Genomic DNA, 20,605 nt, shown 5'->3' with positions numbered 1-20,605 from the left:
TTGAGTGTTTTTATTTCATGCCACATAGTAAAAAAAACTTGCTTTCAGCCCTTGTCTGCAGACAAGAATCAGTCTTTGGAAGACTAGTTTCAGAGTAGACGCCTTTCAGTGGCGTGAGAGAACATAACTTAAATCATGTAGAAATGCTTATTTTTGTAGTTTTCTTGCCTGTGATCTCATTTGAACTCTGAGCAGAGTTGACAAAAGCAAGGCTGGACTTGCATTTTTCTTTGAGCAATTCAGATCTAAGCTTATGAGGAACTTGTATCAAAACAGCAGGTATTGTTTTTATATTCATCTTGGAAATACACAAATGTTCTTCCTAAAGAGGGTTTTAAAAGTTCCTCATGACTAGCACACTTCGATGGCAATCTGAGGGTTAACCAGTACTTCCACTAACTAATGCTGTTTGATGGCGTCACCTGTAGCTTAAACATGGGCACAAACGAGGATCATAGTAACAGAATTGTCTAGTCAAATATCCTGGATTTTCCCATCTTCAGTGATCTAAGCATGTCTTTCATCCAAGCAAAAACGAGACATTGTAATGATTAGTGTAAATGTTGGCTGTCATTGCTAATCAGATTTGAGCGTTGAAGAGAAACTGCAGGGGAGAGATCCAGCCTAGCTTGTGGTGCTAAGCTACGAATCACGTCCACTTAACTCGAATGGCAGAAGGCAAAGAAATGTACACAAGTAGTTTTAATTGTTACTTTTGTCTGATATTTTGGATGTAGACCCAAGAATAAAAAAAGTTAACAGTTTTTAACAGTTTTTCTGGTCTGATTAACCAATCTAATTTTTTCTGCCCTTTCAATTTTCTTTTGACAGCAGTAATGGAGAAAAATGACTGTACTCCCCCCCCCCAGAGTATTATAAAAAACACAGCTGAAAAGGAGGGGTAAGATGTTTGGTTACATAGATTTTATTGGACAGAACGGTCACCAGGGCTACACACATGAAGCAGACAGTGGCGAAGCAAACACCAGGGGGAGACATCACCTCACTGCAAACCCTGCAGACTGATCTTTAAATCCAAAAATAGTGTGAAAGTTAATCTTAGTGCTTATAAAATGTTTGTGGGAATGAGTCAGAATAAGCCAATCAGGATGAAGGTCTAACCTGCCTGGCATAACTCTGAAAGCGGAGGGAAAAGGAACACAGGTAAAGGATCAGTAACGTCCAAGTACAAAACCAACTTGCTCAGCGTCATTTCTTTCTGAACGACAGTCGGCTGGGAATGATTTACCTTCTAGTGACGAGCATGTAGCATCAAATACCGATTCATTGAAAAGGTCAACTCTACCAGGATATTTATATATAGAAACTATCAGGACTTATTTTAAATCACAATAGTGACGAACCCCCTTCCCAGGGTTAACTGACGTGGGATTTCTATATCGGAGAAAAGAAGAACGATAACACTGGATACACAAAGCTCCCGCCCTCTCCCCCTGAGACCCGGCATCACTTGTCTTTTTCATTCGGACACCAGATGGTTTACATTTTTTACTCATCACTACTAGATATATACGATACAATGGTTCACATTTTGCATATATCTGAATTACACCATATTTACTTGTTTTTCTTTTAAACGATGTAAATTCAATCTCCGACACCTAGTTAAGAAGGGATGATGGGGAAGGAGAAAAGTGATAAGGACAGAGGGAGGAACAAAGACGGAGGAGGAGGAAAGAAGAATAAAATGACAGGAAAGATGGGAGGGAAGTGGTCAGTTTGCTGCCTGGCGGGGCTGAACTTCAGCAGCGGGTTTCGTAGATGCCGGAGCGGCCGATGTACCGCACCCATTTGATGACGTCGTGGTCACTGTAATTGAGCTTGGACTCAAACACCTTCAAGTAGCGCACCTTCAGGCCAGAGGGTGCGAAAGGAACCTGGAGAGGAGAGGGAAGTTGGAACATGTTAGGACAGGCGGGCTGCTCTGTTTACCCACCACCGAAGCTCTGAGTTTGTTTAACACTAAACGGCTTTTAAGTTTCTTAGCAAATACTGGGATCTGATTTAACCCAGAGTCCATTTGTTTGGCTGCCAACACCACATTACAGTCTCAGCCACCAGGAGAAGCTGGGAAATATCTAACTTATTATTATCTATGTCTGTGACTGTTCACAGAATAAATATAGTTTTAGAAACATCAGCTGGAAGAGAAAAGTTCACTTTGAATCCGACTGAAATTAGGAAGCTCTTAAGCTGTGACAGCTTAAAGGAGGACAGACTGGACTGTGCTGCGCTTACCTCAAAGTTCATAGAGATGGGAGGCCTGGCCCATTTCTTCTTATCGTTGGTAGGCAGCAGCTCAATCTCAGCACTGATCTGAGACTCCTTCATCCCAGCCATCCGCTTGATCCTGCAAATGCAAACTTGTAGCTTCACAAAGGAAACATTCCCACACAGGAATACTTGAGAGGTTAAACATCGAGTTCAGATTGTTAATTAAATTTAATCTAAGCTCCAACTCACTTCCAGACTATGGCGTTCTCACTGGCCTTGTATTTGGCTTTTCCCTTCATGCAAATCACCTGCACACCGCTAGTGTTGAGGGGTGTTGGAATTCGCACCTGAGGAGAGAATTAGCCCAGATATTTACCAGTGAAGTCAAAACTTAAAGAATTTCATCAAAAATGTAAAAATGTGTTTGCTGACCTCAATTTTCTGAGCCAGCAGCGAAGGTTTGAAGTTGGACTTGATGACCACTTTAACCTCCAGTTTGGTGCGACCCACCTCCCTGACCAGAGGAATAACTCGGAACGGCAGGATGATGTCCTTAGTGGTGCGATATCTGAAAAATACATACATTTAAAAAGTAAATTAATAAAAATAAATGGGGGGGGGGGGGGGAATTATCAATCCACCAAAATTTTGAATGAGTGGAAAAATAAAAAAATAAATAAAAACCCAGCAGGATCTATCAGAGCAGACATTCATGGATGCTTTAGGCTCTAATAATCTACTACCATTACTGACCTCATGAGCTCATACTCTCCATCAGGAGGGATGAAGCTGATGCTGCGCTCAGAATCAAACTTACTGAGACGCACACACTGGTGGAAAGTGCAGTCATCAATGGCTATGGACTGCTTCCCACTGAAGAGGACAGAAGATGCATCAGACACACCAACTAACTTGTTACTAGTCTGGATTTTAACTATCCTTTTCCAATCTACAGATAAAATCTACTCTCTGGATATCCACCAGTATACTTAAGTACAAAGACATGGCTGCTAGAAGACAACATTTGAACCTGGATTAAATTATTACTACAAAACTACAGTAAATGATGATGGGTAAAGAGTGAACTAGGACGGTTAGGGATGATGAAACAGTTACTGGGCAGAACACAGGAGGAGAATGAAGCGGTGGAGGGAGAGGAACCTTGTTGCTATCGTACCTTCCTCCCCCTAAATCACTGTGGTACAGCACAAAGTAAAGAAAGGATAAAAGACAGAGAGCCATCCAAAAGGAGAGCAAACAAAAGGACAAAAGAATTTCTTAGTCGGAGCTCAAGGACAGAACTATTTAGACAAGAAAAGCAAAGTCATAATTTATGTCCCTCCTTATGAAAGCACGTTTGACCAAAGCGCCTGCCTCCTCACTCACGCATCACTCACCTTTTCCCTGCATCGTCGGACGCTCCTCCCTTGCCCTGCTTGTCGATGACGATCTTGTCGTTCATGCCGAATTTGCACTCCGGCATTCCGCTCAGGTAGCTCTTCATCACAACACGGCCCGACACGTGGGCGCTCAGGACCTGGCCTGGATGGAAGGAGTGAGAGGATCAACATCTGGACACCGCTGGGACAGGTTCCACCATATTTAGACAGCGTTTCTGCACAATAGGACTTTTTAATTCAGGTCTAAAACTGTGGAAATACTAAAATTATTCTACAGTACCATCTCTGTTTAAAGCTGCAGAAGTAAACACGATCAAAAAGTCTTCAACTAGTTTTAGTCGACCTTCATGGCAAAACTTGATAGCAAGTCATTTAGACGTCTCTGAATGTCAACATTTCCTCGGATCTTTTTATGTTAGCAGTCAGGGACGTCTTTAGAGGACATAAACAGACCTTGAGGTGACATGAGCAGATTAACACTTTCCAGTACATCCAGGAAGAGCTCATTGCGGCGATACTTGATGCCCTCACGACGCCAGCCGATCTGGCCCGTCACCTGGCTGGTGATCTGAGACTGCTCCTCTTTTGTCTGAGAAACAGGAGCAGAAACTGGATCAGGAACAAAGAGCAAAACTTCCACACAAGGATGATGATGATCAGAGGATGACAGAGAGTGGAAACACATGAAAACACGACTTTTTACAAAACTTTCAACATTACCTGGTGCTGAATGGTCCAAAAACCGCAGACGAGGGAAACAATGACACACACACACACACACACACACACAAACAAACACACATTTAATATTCATACAAATTAACCACATGTAAAGTTTACTAGAATCAGATACAAAAATAAACATTTCCACCACCAGATTGTCTTTAAACTATTCATCGCTTCAGGTTAGAGTGAATTTAGTTCATCTGAACACCACTTTTCTAGGTTATCTTCTACAAAAACATCAAACTGAAAGCTCTACATCAGTCGGGGGCAAACACTGTACTTACTTGTCCCTTAATGCCTTGCTGGGTGATGAAGGTCTTCAGGGCTCCGGTCTCTGAGTTCTGGGGGTAGCCAAAGTCCAGGATCTCTGAATAAACAAACACCAGTAGATAGCGGTTAGCGATAAAAGACTAGTGTAGAGAAAACTAGAACATGAAGTACACGGAGTAGCCGGTGCTGACTGACTAACAGAACATTAGGCTTTTTTTCTACACCCAGACATGTGTAAGTCCAGCAGTCCTACAAAATGTTTATTATATGACTAATAGACTCCAGGATCGTCTCCTACCATCCAGCAGCTCGTAGATGAGCACAAAGTTGTTCTTGATGTTCTCCTCGCTGATTTTGCCAAAGTAGGCAGTCATGACGTCACACATCTTGTAAAGGAACTCAAACACCATGGCAGCGTTGACATTCTGCTTGGTCACAGCTGCCAACCATATGTTTGAGCGCTTGACATGGAAGAAGCTGGTGCGGGCGATGTTGGTCACCGGCGACCGGACCTGCTGCCGGGCGTGAATCACGTTCACGCGGAACGCGTCCACGGCATTCCGCCTGCAACGACGAGCAGGGGTGAGACAGAAAGAAACATTTAGGTTGGACTTTAAAGCCAATCATATGCTTGTCAACATTAGAGCGGATTATTTTACGATCTCTGAAATAAAAAAAGGCTGCAGAGCGGGGCTAATATAAAGTTTAACATTAAAAAGGAAATAACTCCCCCGCTCCTCACTAACATGCCCTTGTTTTTATTTCTCAAGGAGGCAAATATCAAAATCCAAGCAGCAAAAGCGGGACGTTCTGGGCTGGTGCATTTAGAGTGTTTGGTGTAAACTGTGATAGTCTTCACAGAGAGAGAAAATAAAAACTTATCATTCCCTAGATTTGGAGGAGTCATAGGAAAGAAAACATGTTTATATCATGTACTTTAATCACAAACTCTCCAAATGTCATCTTTATTTAGATTTGGAAAAAACTATTTTGTAGCAAAAATTGGGGCTCAGTGCAAGGATGGCTCTGACGAGGGTCTGAGATAAACCAACAAATGCACCACAGATTAAAACTGTTGATCGATGACCTGATTACCTCCTGTGTATGAAAACGTTTTCAAAAGGCCACCTTTACAAGTAAAACCTCAAACTATACCAAAGATTTCCGAGAGAAAATGGAATTATCAGATCCCATGCTCAGACTCCATGCTGGGATACCAGAACAGCTGATTTAGCAACAATATTTCCTGCTGACATTAACTGAAAATAAATTCTTAGATCTGAGTTAATCTGCTGCATTTCAGTACAAAGCCATTTATTTACTGCTGTAAGGACTCATGCTTACAGGAACTGCTGGGTATTTGACCAAGGCATGCGGTTTAAGGTTCATGGGGTGACTGATCTGAGGCCATGAGAAAGGGGGAGAGGGGGTCATGCTTTAAACGCTGCAGCAGCTCTTACCTATTCCTACATGGGCCAAGATGAAACAGATGGGAGAGGTGATAGAGATAGGAGAAAAGGGATGAGGTAAACAGAAAGGAGAGACAAAAATGTACAATTGACATTTTTGTGCATTATGTAGACAGAGTGAGTAACGTGGTGTTTATTATTAGGGTGCTATTTTCACAATTAGGTACAGGAGGGAAAGGGCAAACAGCTTCAGACTGATAAAAACATGCTAGTTAATTTACACACAATTACAGAGGCATGAGGAATTTAATGCAGCGGTCAAGGAGCAAACCTAAAACATCTGGTTTGTGTTACACTGCTGCTGCAGCCAGGGGGACGAATACCTACGAAAACTACTGAAGCAACATCAATAAGCTATGAAATTCATGGATTCACACAACTATGCTTTTTCCAGCATAATGCAATGAAAATAAAATGAGCGGGTGTTTTAATTTTCTTTTCTTTTTTGGGTTCAGTGGAATTTTGTACAACACACAGTGGTGAAAGCACACACACGAGCAGATGTTTATTCTGGGAAAGCAAGGTGGAAATTCTACTTAGATCATATCCATAACACGTTGCACAAGAGCAGTGCAGACCTTACATTTGCCCTAACACAGCAATGCCTTTTTGTAAAATGAATGAAATTAAAAAAAAGTGAGTGGCTACATTTTTCCATCTATTGCTGCTCAGCACTGGTTGTGATGACTCAGCTCCGTTTTTAAACCACATTTCAGAATAAGTATCCAGCATGGGTTTCATTACATGTTTTAACCTTTCATAATAAAATTTTTAATGCAGGAGTTCAAGTCTTTCCTTTGAGGACCCCATAGCCCATGTCCAAGACAAGCCAGGACCCCAACCCCAACATGCATTACACATTAATGTGATCATTTACAAACTTTTATATGGAGTTCTGATTATACTGTAGGGTGTGTTACCATGATTTTCTAAATGTAATTTTTTTTTTTTTACAAATAAAATCTTGCCAACCTCAGCTAAGAAAATGCCCAGTAATCTTATTGGGACACCTTGGGGGCCCAGACCCCCAATTTGGGAACCCCTGCTCTAATGAACTCAGACATTTAAAAGAGCAAAGGTGAACAAATTAATTAAATTTACCACAGATGCAGCAATAAGATATTCTGCTCACAGACACGCCTCTTTTCGTTTAGTGTAAATGATTACAGCAGAAATAATTATTTATATATTTTGCTAACAAAGTAAAATATTAACCATAGCATTGTATAAAATAATGCATTCAATATTAATCATCAATACAGAAAGGTCTATTTTGCATTAAACAGTTTGACTTACAAGAGTGAGAAAATCACAAGTGTAGTCAAGTGTATTTGCAAACACAAATGTATTGAGGCAAAAAAAAAAAAAAGAAGAAAAGGAACACATTTTAGCAAATAAATTACTTGGTCAGAAGAAGAAAATGATAATTCAAATACTATCCCACCATGAGGAAACTGGCAGTGAAGCCAATTTGAATTTGAGCATTCCACACAGCTGCGTCTAATCTTTTAATTTGAAGGTGTGGTTTATGATAAGCACAAGGGAAGCAAATCATTGCCTCAGACAATAAAATTGTGTTGTTTCTTTGCAGAAACATGCCAAACACTAATTTAGCTAAACAGAAACCCATAATAATCCTCTCATCCAGAATCAAACCTAAACAGTCCACCCACAAGATTATCATCGCACATAATGTCTGAGAAACATACCCTATGTCATCTCGGTAGACGCGGGAGATGAGAACCTCTCCCTTGTGGTTGTAGATGAACAATCCTCCAATCATTGTGAATGCTTCTCAATCCCAACTTGCCATGATGAAACCAAACCCCTCCTGAGGATAAAAAAAAAGATTGAAATTTGGGAAGGAAAAGGGGAGATAGGAAAGTAAAAGCAGTGTAAAGTAAAAGTCACCCACAGTACAGAGAGGCACTTGTCCCTCGCATCCGTTTTCCTGTTTCTCTCACTCACACACTCTCTTGCAGCTGCACTACACCATTAGTGACTTTATTAAATCACTCATTTGCATAGCTGCACCAGCTTTTTAGGCAGCTTCACCTCTCTCTTTCTCACACACACACACACACACACACACACACACACACACACACACACACACACACACACACACACACTTCCAAATAAGATTAACAGATTAGCAGCAGCCACCGGTTTGGGGTAGGATGCTACCAGATAAAGATATAAATCTGAGATCATCATAGTCCGCTAAACCCTACCTAGACCTGGTAGGACTAACATCCGAAATGTACCATTTTTATCCCCGTGGGGATGTAAGTTTTTTTTAATTAAGTGTATTTTACTAATAAAACTGCCAGTTTAAAAAATGCTGCTTCTAGAAAATTTAGGATGGAAAAAGGACATCCATGGCATTCCTAGAAGGCATAACTGAAACACTTTTATAGAGAGTGTTGAGAATTTTCTTAAACAAATTACTACTAGCAGTCGTGACCGATTAAACCCTGCACCAAACCTGAATCGTACATTTATCGGTTTAGTCAAGATGTCTGCTCACTCGGGCCATTTACCAATGTTCATACATTTTATATATTTTTCTACCATCGATGTATAATCTTTTCCCTGTATGGTTTGTTTAAAACGTTATTTAAATGTATTAGCTCGGTTCAAAATTTGACCTTCAGTATGATCAAAGTGATGGAGAATACCCTGAAGACAGCGATGGCTAGCTAATTTAGCAGGCTAGCTGCCGACGATCCTCAGCGAGCCGAGCGGATTTTTAACGGGCTTCCGGTGGGTAGAAAAACTGAGGTTATCGCGTGTGTTACAGCAAGTTACAGTGACTTACGTGTAAACGATATGAATTACATAACAAACCAACTAAAACAGCATCAAAATGTTATGTGATGGCACGTTTTAAGCTTTGAAGGAATCTTAAAGCATGCTTTCCGTTATCATCAAGCTAACCGCGGCTAGCTTGACGTTAACTAGCCGCGGTTAGCTGAGGAGTTGCTAATGTTAGCGTCGTCAACGAAAGAGAGCGCTCACCTGTTTTCTCTGGCGGTTTACAGATCACAGTAAATCGTTTTTACTGCAAAAATACATGACTGAATCTCCGTTTCGTTAACTTACTCTTGTTCTTTCACGAACACCACCACTCTTTGGCTTCCAGGCTAGCCTTTGGGTGTATTTTATGTCCAACAGAATCCCTGCTCACAGCCGCAAATTCCGCTTCTTCCTTCCCCCGGTCCGCTGATGCCTGTCAGCTGACCCGCCGTCTTTACGAACGACTGTTCCGTTGTGACAGGAAAAGGCGTGGCTGGTGCGATGTGTAAACCGCACCCAGGCCTTGAAATGATAAGCCACGCAGGCTAATATTCGTTAATTGTCTGGTATTTTACAATTATATAGGTCAGCCTCCTTTACAAAAAATATATCAGAACATGTCAAAATATATTGACAAAATATGAGGTACGGACGCTGTCAGAATAAAAAAAAACGTAGTCAGGTTAAACTGTGCGCATATTGTTAAATAGATGTGCCTAACTAGAAACATAATTTCATCCCCCACTTGTGATTAAATGGGGCAAATGCTGTAAACGACTCTAGAGCGCCCCCCGTTGGTTACTCGTGTAAGGCAGAAAATCTACTGCAAACATGAGCTACAAAAATCGTGATTAACGATTCTTACAAATAGATTGTATGAAACATTATACAAATTCTGCTAAATACATAAACATAAATTCAGTTTGTCACATCTCCGAGGTGAAATGCCCAAACAAAGGCTCCAAACTGGGCCAGTGGCAGCGAAGGGTAAGGCGAACACTTTTGCAATGCCATGGAGCATCTTCGAAAGTCTTCTGCCAGAGAAAGCAATGCTGATGGATATCTTCAGAGGTCTTCATTGCAGCAGACTGGAGTGTCCACAGACACAGGACAAAGAAACTCTTGAATGATATTTGGCGTGGAGCACATCAAATTTTTTTGAGAATGTTCTCTAATCCATAGTTTGTGATTACCAACAGTCCTCAAAAGGTTTCCAATTGGGGTCATGGTCACCCCTGGAAACTTGGGTCACAAAAAAATAAAACATCTGTGTGTTCAGCAGAAGTTCATAAAATTAAAACATTTTATTTTAAAAAGATTTTATGAGTACATACACTGAATACATAGTCTGAATAATTGATACCAAAATGAAAACTGCTGTTAAAATATAATTCAAACTGATTTAGGCAGTGTTGAAGATCAATTTAAATACAGAAAAATCAATTTTGTTGATTTGTTTTATTTTAACCTGATCAGAGTAAACTTCAGATAATTCTCTGTATTTTTTGTAGAACAAACACTCAGGTATTTTCAGTATTTGTGTATTTTAATTAAAAAATGGACATAAGAAATAAAAATGTGTCCAGATATTAGTTTACAAGAGGACGATAATGTTTCCATAACATTTAGCTTTAGAATTTTATTTTTAGGCAAACAAAGTTATGAAAATCTACTGAAGATATCCAACATCCTAAAAATACAAAACAGGCAGAGCAGAACAACTGACCACCAATGCAATTTCTAACAGCAAATTATCACTGCATAAGGCCCTCTGGGGGAGGTGGCCTCATTGGCATGGGGGGCATGGGCATTTGTGGGGGCATTTGGGGGGGACCTGGTGCCCCGGGTGGCAGAGGAGGAACAGACATCCCTCCTGGTGGTGGAGGTGGAAGACCGTCGTTTGATGGGTGGCCACTCATAAGTGAAGCGGGGTGCTTTAAGTTGCCAGGAGGAGCTGGACCACCAGAAATGGCTTTCTCCATTTTAAAGTGGAACTGCAGGAAAAACTGAACGAAAACAAAACATTCATACATTAGAAAATTTTTTAAATTAGTTTTTTAGTAAAAACAAAGCAGAGTCAGTACCTGTTTAGTTTCCCTGTTCCAGTGAGTCCAGAAGCGGTTTTCTGCTTTATCAATTTCCCTGCTGGGGACCTTAAAGGAGCAAACATTTTAATGTTACGGAAATGTGACACATGAGCACAATGACAAAAATTACAGTTTTCATCCACCTTAAAGGAAATAGTTTCATATGGTTCAGCAGCAAACAGCAGGTACTGCCAGCGACGGTCAGGAGGCTCGATACGCTGCTCATAAGCAGACATGAAACGGTGCCTGGGTCCAATTCCTTCAGCAACCTCTGGATAGTCGATCTGATTAATATGGGAAATAAAAACAACTTGTCAGATGTTGTAACATCTGGTTATTATTGCCCTGATAGGAACTATAGGAGTTTGTTTTGTATCTGCAACGCATCTTCAAGTGGTGTCCACAATGGGGTCATACAATGGGAGCAAAACTGTTATATTGGGCTGGAAAATAATTAAAGTGGAGCTAAACATATGATGGCATTTAACTTTGGTTTCACACGAACAATAAAGCATAAAGCCTATTATCAAGTGTCTCAGATTCCCAGAAACACAGCAGGATTTTTCCAGAATTAAAATATATTTTTTATTTTCACCTGAAAAAGTAAAGACTGCTGACCAGTCTCTGGGTCCCTCTGTTTTGTCACTGTGAAAAAAAGAGAAAGACGAGGATCAAAAGTTGTTACAAAAAGCCAAATAATGTTGATCTAATATAGAACCATGCAGCCAGTGTACCTTTGTATCCTGGTCGACCGATTTTGACAAACTTCTTGACCTCAACTTTAACCTTTGCTGGAGCTGGTTGAGCCGGCGCTTCTTTTGCCTCTTTGGCTGCTCTTCGTGCTCTAAAACACCAAATAGAAAAGATTTAACTCAGAAAGAAAAAATTATACAGGAAAATGTTTACTGACAAATATTGAACTAGTAGCAATTAATTGTGTTAGAGAATGTTTTAGGTTGACTTACAAATTGGTCTGATGCTTCTTTCCCTGTGTGTGAGCCAAGTAGCTGCCCTAAAATCAAGTAGAGGGTTTTCTTTAGAAACACAATTCCCAAATATCAAAAATTCTAACATAGCCCAATCCAATCCGTTAAGTGCCTCCTCACCTCATTGTTGTGAAGTGTCAAACAAAGTTTGCATTCATAAGAACCTAAATGATTCTTCATAAAATAGGGGTCCTTGTTGATGTCGATGGTCTCTAGAGCCAGCTGACGTAACCGTTCACGCCTGTCCCGGTTACTCTCAGAGGCAGACGCCACCCCTCCACTTCCAGTCTTCCCTCCAGCTCGATGCTGGAAATCCATTTTTTTGAAGTGATGAACTCAGTCTAAAGACAACATAAACATATAGCATCAAAGGGACAGACCAAACATAATGTATCGTGTATTTCTTCAAATAAACACAAAACAAAAAACAGAAAAAGCCAGTTCAGTTAAAACTGAACCCCTGGTGTTTTATTTTTACCATCCCTATAAAACTGAGAAACATATGCTATTTCAAATGTAGAAAACATTCACAACTATAAGTACTGTACAAAGCAGTATGCACGTAGTAACACTATCATAAATATAAATTCAACAACTTTCATATAATTGCTGATAAAATGGTAACGCTATGTGTTACAGCAGCCAGAATGAATATCTGAGCGGCACAGTTCCTTAAATGTAGTATTAATAGTGAACATTAGTCAGGACTGTATATGTATGTATGCGTGTATGTGTTAAATCTATAACTCAAATCATAAAGACTTTCTTCCCGACACCCCTTTCATCAATTTATCAATTTGTCATGATTCTAGGTTGAAACGTCTTAATTTTTAATAACATAACTAGAAAATCCCTATATTGAACTATCCTTTCGCGCACATTTTACTGTTAGCATTTAGCATCGATGGACGTCGTTCTGACAATGCTAACAGTGCTACCATATATGCAAGGATAGTTTTAAACCTACCAAAATGAACAAACTATCAGAATGAAATTAAATATAGCCTAATCAATGTTTTAGCGTTACTGCTCAGCGAACTGCACAACAAAATACTAGCTAAATATTATAAATAAACTTACGTTCTCCCAAACAAATCTAACGACAAACTGTGATGGACAGAATTGTTTTGCGCATGCGTGTTGGTTCTCAGCTTAAGCAGTTCATAAATAGTTTCAAACATTCATTGCCATCTAGTGGTCAGGAGTAAAACTGACCGACGAACAAACGTTTGCGGATAAAAGCATATAATAAAGACCTAAGAGATTAGTTTATTTAGGAGTAAAGGGCTACATTTAAAATGTGAAAAATAAATTAAAAAAACGATATGAAACATTTGCATTTTTGTTTATTTATTTAATATGTTCTCTTTAATTTTGGATCAATTGTTTGTATTATTTCTTTTGCTATGGTTTTGTTTCCCAACTTTTATTGATTTTGTTGCTTTCACTTTTAGGGTCTGGATTTAAACTAATTGTAGATTTAGACAAGGTGTTGGACCGCATCTCTCGGGGGACCCTGTGGGGGTACTTTGGGAGTATGGGGTACCAGGCCCTCTGATAGGGGCTGTAAGGTCCCTATATGACTGGTGTCAGTGCTTGGTCCGCATTGCCAGCAGTAGGCCGGGTTCGTTTCCGGTGAGAGGTTGACTCTGCCAAGGCTGCCCTTTGTCACCAATTCTATTCATAACTTTTATGGAGAATTTCGAGGCACAGCCAAAGTGTTGAAGGCATTCATTTTGGTGGCCTAAGGATGGGGTCTCTGCTTTTTGCAGATGACATGGTCCTGATGGCTTCATCAGAACGTGATCTCCGTCTCTCACTGGAGCAGTTCACAAACGAATGTGAAGCAGCTGGGATGAGCATCAGCTCCTCTAAATCCGAGACTATGGTCCTGAGTCAGAAAAGGGTAGAATGCCTTCTCTGGGTCCAGGGATGAGATCCTGCCCCAAGTGGAGGAGTTTATACATCTCAGGGTCTTGTTCACGAGTGAGGGAAAGATGGCGAGTGAGATTTACAGGTGGGATGAGATCGTGTCTGCAGTAATGCGGACGTTGTACCGATCTGTCGTAGTGAAGAGAGAGCTGAGCCAGAAGGCGAAGCTCTCGATTTACCGGCCGATCTATGTTCCTACCCTCACCTTTAGTCATGAGCTTTGGGTAGTGACCAAAAGAACGAGATTGCAGATACAAGAAGCCAAAATTAGTTTTCTCTGCAGGGTTTCTGGGCTCTCACTTAGAGATAGGGTGAGAAGTTCAGTCATCCGGAGGGGCTCGGTGTAGAGGAGCCAGTTGAGGTGGCTCAGGCATCTGATTAGGATGCCTCCTAGATGCCTCCATGGTGAGGTTTTCTGAGCATGTCCAACCTGGAGGAGACCTAAAGAAGACCCAGGACATGTTGGAGGGACTATGTCACACGAATGGCAAGGGAACGCCTTGGGATTCCCCTGGAGGAGCTGGCCCAACCTGGGGAGGGCCTCTTAGCTTAGGCTGCTGCCCCCACAAGCTGACTCCATATAAGCAGAAGAAAACAGATGGATGCTTTTGCTTTGTCAATTTTGCTAAACCCATTTTTCACTACACTTAGCTCTCATGGAGCACGAGCTTTGAATTTGATGAGCTAGTATCAGCAGTTTAAACAGGCATAAAACCAACCAGTTCAACATTTGGTGTTATTCCAGTTATTTAATTTAACAAGGAATCTTTTCAATACTCTTTTCTCCCAATCATGGATTTTTAAATCAATGTGCTTCATTTTAAGTCTTGCAATATTATTTTGCGAATCAATTTTTATACTGCAACGTTTTGTCGTGGCATAGTAGTACTTTTCAGTTAAGAAAAAGAAGAACATAACCTGAACAGAGTGATGTTTGATTTTTTTCTAAAATGTAATAATTATTTTCATTTTAAAATACTTCAGGAAATATTTTGCTATATGTGCCACGGTTTAACAAAAGAAAATAGTAAGTCCTGTAAGAAAATAAAGTAATTTATAATTCAATGTTTATAAAACAATAGGAAAAACTAGAAAAATTATTTTGTAGTTGCAGGGCACGGGACAAAAACTACCTCAAGTAATGAGTAAATGTTTATTGTTCAGTCAGAAGCACTCAAACATATATTTAATGTATTTGAGGAACATAAAGTTTTAATATTAATCAGTGAACGTTTATAAAGTTATCTATCCAGACATCATGCAACTCCTCGCTCTTACGAGCCATTTAAGCGTTAGCCCACTAGGTGGCGAAAGCGTATTTCTATTTGGTTTAACAAGCACCGTTAAACTCTCCACTAGAAGAAGAACCGATCAGCGTTTCCTGTTTGTTTAGCAGATGCCGTTCACTTGACTTTACTTCACCCTGGAAATAACCAAACACTCTCCATCACGTTTTCAGGACATCGGATAAAGAATCAGAATAAGTCGACATGATAAACAACGAAACTACTGCATTTATATTATTATTTTAACTCTATTTGAAATGTTTTGGTCGTAGAGACTAGCAAAGGTGTCCCCCCTCCCATTTTACGCGATGCGTTTCAACGAGAGGGAGCTGGTCTCTCTGAGCCGCCAGCCTTCAGAGATGGCCGCTGAAATGGGAATGCGAGGTCCGAAGAAAGGAGACGGTAAGACCTGTTACTTTCTCCGTCACTTTTCACTTCCGCTTGGTGTTATTTTGGGTCATATCGGTGAAACTGATCATCTCTCTCTCTCTCTCTCTCTCTCTCTCTCTCTCTCTCTCTCTCTCTCTCTCTCTCTCTCTCTCTCTCTCTCTCTCTCTCTCTCTCTGTGTGTGTACGTGTACGCGCGTGCGTGTGTGTTTTCAGTTGTCAAGAGGCGGCTGGTGAAACTCGTAGTTAACTTCCTTTTTTACTTCCGGACAGATGAGGAGGAGGTTAGATGAGTTTTTTTTCTCTGTCCCTGATGATGAGCTGTAACATTTTAATGAGTTCAGTGTTTATTTTTCAGCCAATTGGAGCCTTGTTGTTGGAGCAGTGCCGGGTGGAGAAAGAGGACAGTCAGACCTTCTCTATTAGTGAGCCCCAGACTCCCTTTCTGTGTTGATTTCTTACAGGCTGATTGGCGGTGACATTTTGTTAATGTTGTGTTTGTCTCTCTGTAGCATTTCTAGATGAAACTGAGAAAAAATACGTGTTTGAGTGCAACTCCGAGGAGCAATGTAAGGAGTGGATAGACTCTATTATTAAAGCAAGGTAAAACAGACTTTTTAATTTTCCTTTTTGCTGTGATCTGCTGTTTAAAGAGCAAGTCACCCCCTACCAAAGTATTACTCCACTCCCACTTCCTGTTTGGTCAAATGCAACAAATGCTGTTGCCTAGCAGACTGAGAGGGCGGGGCCACTAACAAATCCACACACACACGCACACGCACACACACACAGGCTCACAACGACATTGTGACATCATATGGTACCAGCTAACGTTTTAAGGTACCTCTTAGCCAATAGGGATGGCAGATTTAAATTCAAATGCAGTGCTGAGTTTTTACCTGACAATGGCACAACACTGACAGTTTTAGGCAGAAAATTAAAATTTTAAATAAAGTGCTAAACTATTGACTACACGTGTCTGCAGCACAATTAAACGCACATTTAGTTTATCAGAAAAAATAAGTTGATTTGGGAGTGACTTGCTCTTTAAGATCAGTCCAGACTTATCTGACCTCAAGTGTACAGAGTAAAATACAGTTAGATGTTCACACTGTTGTTTTACACGTATTTTAAGTTAGGATCAACAGTCGTCTGTGAACTTATTATATAATATTGGTTCTTAAACCAAAAAAACTGTTTAATGTATCTTGTCTATACTCTTGCAGTTATGAGTTTATGAGGAGGAATCTTATATTCTTTCGAACTGAAATCCACCGCCTCACTGGGAAGGTGAGTCCAATAACAGTGAGTCTGGCTAAAATCAGACTGCACCTTTAATTATTGGTGTCATGATGTGAAAACATCCATAATTTCAATAACTCCAAAAATGTTTTTTACAGATTTATGCAATGAACTCAAATGTATTTTATTAAATTATGAATGTAAACAGTGGTGGCTGGTCCATAAGGAGTGCCGGCCTTCCTGCGTAATTCTAAAAAGTAAATAAGACTACAATATATATAAATATTCACATATTTACTATTAATGTGTCAGATTTTCTTAATTGTGTGTGCCCACATGCAATTTGAATGATTCATAATTTTCATCAGCTGTCTCTCATTAAACAATGAATTTCCTCCATCAGGCCCACCATTTTCACTCCTCCAGTGCTCCTAAACTGCAACTAGACAGCCAATCATGTTTGGTTGCTAGAGAGAACTGGAGAATTTTGGGCTAATCAGTATCAGCAAATTTAACGCTGTGAATGCTGATAGAGAAAACAACTAGCTAGCATACCAGAAGGTGCGGAATCTCATTCTCACTCCCTGTCACTTCCTCATTCACGCAGATTCATTGTTGGTTTAATTTGAAGCTGAAATCACAGTGGTTGCTGTAACTTGTGTTTATTTCTTCCTGTTTATTTGATTATATTGTTTAAACAGCATCTCTAATTCAATTTTAAATTTTCTAATTCAAAAAAAAAAAAAGTATTTTTGAATTGAATTGAATTTCTATGCCGTATTACTTCCACCTACTGGCCAAACACAGTGTTGCGCTTTGAGGTAGAGCCCTGCACAGGCCTCAAATCTGAGCCCGTGTCCGGCCCGGCCTGAGGGGGTGGAGCCCCAGCCCGACCCGGCCCGAAAAGGTTTTCAGGATTCTCTGGCCCGAGCCCGATTTTTTTTAACCAGCTAAATGAAAGCAACGTGCGTCAATCCTGACCAATGTGTTAAAAGACGTGCAGGATTCGATCAATTTGTTTTTCCCTCGTTTACCATCACGGAGATGACGGCGCACTGGCTCTGGTGGTAATCAAGTTAAATTTGATCTCTTTCCAACAATTTTCACAAGAAAACAGAACAGTCAAAAGCAGGGCTTGAGTTGACCGGATAGTTCCAGAATAGAAAGAATTACCCCGACGCATGCAGACGAACTGACATTTTATTCGTTACACACATCGCAAATGTAGCTAAATCACCCAAGAAAAGATTCCCATCTGAACATCTGAGCTGCTCAGCGCAGCTCGCTGTCAGCGCATATGTGCACAGGGAGCTGAAGTTGTGGAGAGGGGTTTGGAGCGCATCGCAGAACCAGAGCGCATGCGGGAAGGTTCCTCCCACTGAAGCGAGTGTTTTCCAAACCCTGTCGCTCAGAGAGACTTGTCACTTAGAAAATGTTCCCTGATTATGAAACTTTGGCTGAATAGTGCTTGTTCCTGTCTCCAATGTGGCGACACATCCAGGAGGAGAATCCCAGAATCTCTTCAGCTCAGACAGCTTATATTACGCACAAGCGTGACGCGTCAACCCGGTCTCACAGTAAGACTGGGTTGGACCTGTTCAGGTTTACGCAGACAATCTTTACATAGAATTGACTTACAGATATAAAATTAATTCAGTAAAATATAAAGCATTTTATTTAAATATCCATTCATTAATTTACAAGCACAGAGAGCCGCATCAGATGGATGGAAGAGCCGCGGGTTGTGACATGTTTTCTCCAGGACCAGAGAGGACGCAAACTCAATACATCTCTTTTATTGTGAGGTAATAATTTCTCCGAGGTTTGCGGTTGCGGGCGGGAGTAGACATGCACGCTGCAGGTGCGGGCAGGAGTGTAACACACACTTTGCAGTTGCAGGCGGTAATGGTCAGAAATTCAGTGGGAGCGGGCAGGAGCGGGATGACGAAAACAGTCCCACGCAGGGCGTTTGTGTTTCAATTTTTTTTAAATGAATTCGATTAAAAATAAAGGTGCCCGGCCCGTGTCCGAGGTAATTGCACAGTCGTTGGCCCGAAGCCCGGCCGTCGGGCCGTCGGGCCGGGCCGACCCGAGGGCCTAGGACTTCAGTGCAGGACTCTACTTTGAGGTTGACTGTTAATTGACACACTGGACTGGAGGCTCACACACAGGCTTGTTTTTATTTTAGTGTTAGTTATAGTCTACTCTATCTGTACATTTTAAAATTGACTTTCTGTAGCTCTGCTTATTTGGATGAGGGAAATTGTGTGTGTGTTTTTTTTATTGTCGTCATTTTTCAACTTTTCTATTTAATACTTATTATGGACTGAATTTTTTTTTTCATAAATAGAACACCAATAATTTTTTTTCATCAGCTGCCACTGCTAGAAAAAAACTATAATACATGTCATTAAAGGAGGGTAAGTAACTTATGTCCCAAACAGCTTTTTGGCCTAAAGCTCTTAAAACTTCAGAAGTAAGACCCAGACAACTACACATCACTGAGCTGAATTGTTTTCACTGTTTTGATGCTCTATCTGATCATTCTTAGCCTTCCTCTTTTCCTACAGGACCCCTTGGAGCAGTATGGCATTTCCGACGAAACCCGTTTCCAGGTCAGCAATGGTCAACTGCTAAAGCGCAGAGATACTTCCTCCCTGTAGAGCATCTAAAGTTTCAAATATAATTTTTAGTTCACTCAGCCATTCCAATTTTAATTTCATCTCAGTGATAATCACAACAGTAAGGTCCACACTCCAGCTTTTTATATAGGGTAGTAATACGTTTGTTTGAATTTTGCTGATATCACAACAAAGGTTGCTGTGAATGTGCAAAGTTTCGTCTCATTTCCGCTTTCAAGGTCACACGTTAGACCAGAAATACCAATCAGTGCTGTTTTATAGGGGGTTTTAGGGAGCTGAATGTGCTGTTTGCTAGCTACTGTAACATCAGTCTGCTGTTTTATTTGTTTCAGTTGACTAAATGTTATTTTTGTATTTTTTTTCCATTGCTGTACATGCACAGAATGGGTTTTTGAATGTCTTGTAGGTTTTATCCTGAGTTACTGTTGACGTGAGTGTGTTCACTTTTAGACATGAAAAGATATGTGGTAAAATGAACTAAAACTGAGTAAATTCCTCTAGCCTACAATCAGAGTTAATTTTAATTGGATAACTAATTTAATTAATACTGAGATTATTTGAACCATCAGTCCAACGAAATGTAAATTACGTCAAACGTAAATTAATGTTGCCATTTCTGGATGTATCCACCTTTTGCTCATTTTAACATCTTTTTGCACACGTCACTAAGAAGTGTTTTAATTAAAACTGCAGTTATTAACTTGAACCTAAAGTCTAGCTTGTTTTTCACTGTGAATCATATTCTTCTAGCTAAGGTTGACATTAATCAATAAATATTGCATCACTTTACAGCAAATTATTTGACACAAATTTGCTAATAGCCATATTTCCTCACAGGTCTTTGCAGTATGATACAAATTGATGTGTTTTATTTTCTCTTTTTTCATGTATATCAGAAAAAAATAGAAGATATCACTGAATGTGTCTATTTTAAAATATTTTCTTCATGAATGTGTTGAAGTATTTTTTTAAATACACAAATAAAACTGAAAGACAATTTGTCTGTGTTGTGCTTGACCCAGTGGCATGCATTGTGTCTGCAGTGGTACTCACACTGATGAATGTGTGTCCTGGGGGGGCAGACGAGAAACATTCCAGTTTTGCAGAATGATGTATACAAAATTATAGATGTAATAAGCAAACC

General features: G+C 40.3%; 3 protein-coding genes across 3 annotated transcripts; 1 reads left to right on the top strand and 2 right to left on the bottom strand.

Annotated features, from left to right (window-relative positions):
• Positions 1–902: 902 nt before the first annotated feature.
• Positions 903–9,345, bottom strand: LOC107384105 (adaptor related protein complex 2 subunit mu 1). Its single transcript, XM_054739230.2, has 11 exons — positions 9,206–9,345; positions 7,810–7,931; positions 4,930–5,195; positions 4,646–4,728; positions 4,089–4,224; positions 3,633–3,777; positions 2,989–3,108; positions 2,668–2,803; positions 2,485–2,582; positions 2,260–2,371; positions 903–1,898 (listed from the first exon to the last, which is right to left on the bottom strand). Exons 2-11 carry the CDS (start codon positions 7,881–7,883, stop codon positions 1,764–1,766), a joined length of 1,305 nt encoding a protein of 434 aa, XP_054595205.1. The 5' UTR covers positions 7,884–7,931; positions 9,206–9,345; the 3' UTR covers positions 903–1,763.
• Positions 9,346–10,426: 1,081 nt separating this feature from the next.
• On the bottom strand, positions 10,427–13,141 carry sf3a2 (splicing factor 3a, subunit 2). The gene is made up of 8 exons (XM_015957169.3): positions 13,053–13,141; positions 12,093–12,313; positions 11,952–11,998; positions 11,721–11,830; positions 11,582–11,631; positions 11,130–11,270; positions 10,984–11,052; positions 10,427–10,905 (listed from the first exon to the last, which is right to left on the bottom strand). The coding sequence occupies exons 2-8, from the start codon at positions 12,288–12,290 to the stop codon at positions 10,654–10,656; spliced, it is 867 nt and encodes a 288-aa protein (XP_015812655.1). The 5' UTR covers positions 12,291–12,313; positions 13,053–13,141; the 3' UTR covers positions 10,427–10,653.
• Positions 13,142–15,261: 2,120 nt separating this feature from the next.
• On the top strand, positions 15,262–20,167 carry plekhj1 (pleckstrin homology domain containing, family J member 1). Its single transcript, XM_015957165.3, has 6 exons — positions 15,262–15,592; positions 15,794–15,861; positions 15,936–16,002; positions 16,090–16,180; positions 16,804–16,867; positions 19,390–20,167. Exons 1-6 carry the CDS (start codon positions 15,499–15,501, stop codon positions 19,480–19,482), a joined length of 477 nt encoding a protein of 158 aa, XP_015812651.1. The 5' UTR covers positions 15,262–15,498; the 3' UTR covers positions 19,483–20,167.
• The last annotated feature ends 438 nt before the right edge of the window (positions 20,168–20,605 follow it).

Source organism: Nothobranchius furzeri, chromosome 11, assembly GCF_043380555.1.
Source record: "Nothobranchius furzeri strain GRZ-AD chromosome 11, NfurGRZ-RIMD1, whole genome shotgun sequence".
Classification (NCBI taxonomy): domain Eukaryota; kingdom Metazoa; phylum Chordata; class Actinopteri; order Cyprinodontiformes; family Nothobranchiidae; genus Nothobranchius; species Nothobranchius furzeri.
This window is presented reverse-complemented; position numbering and strand designations above follow the sequence as displayed.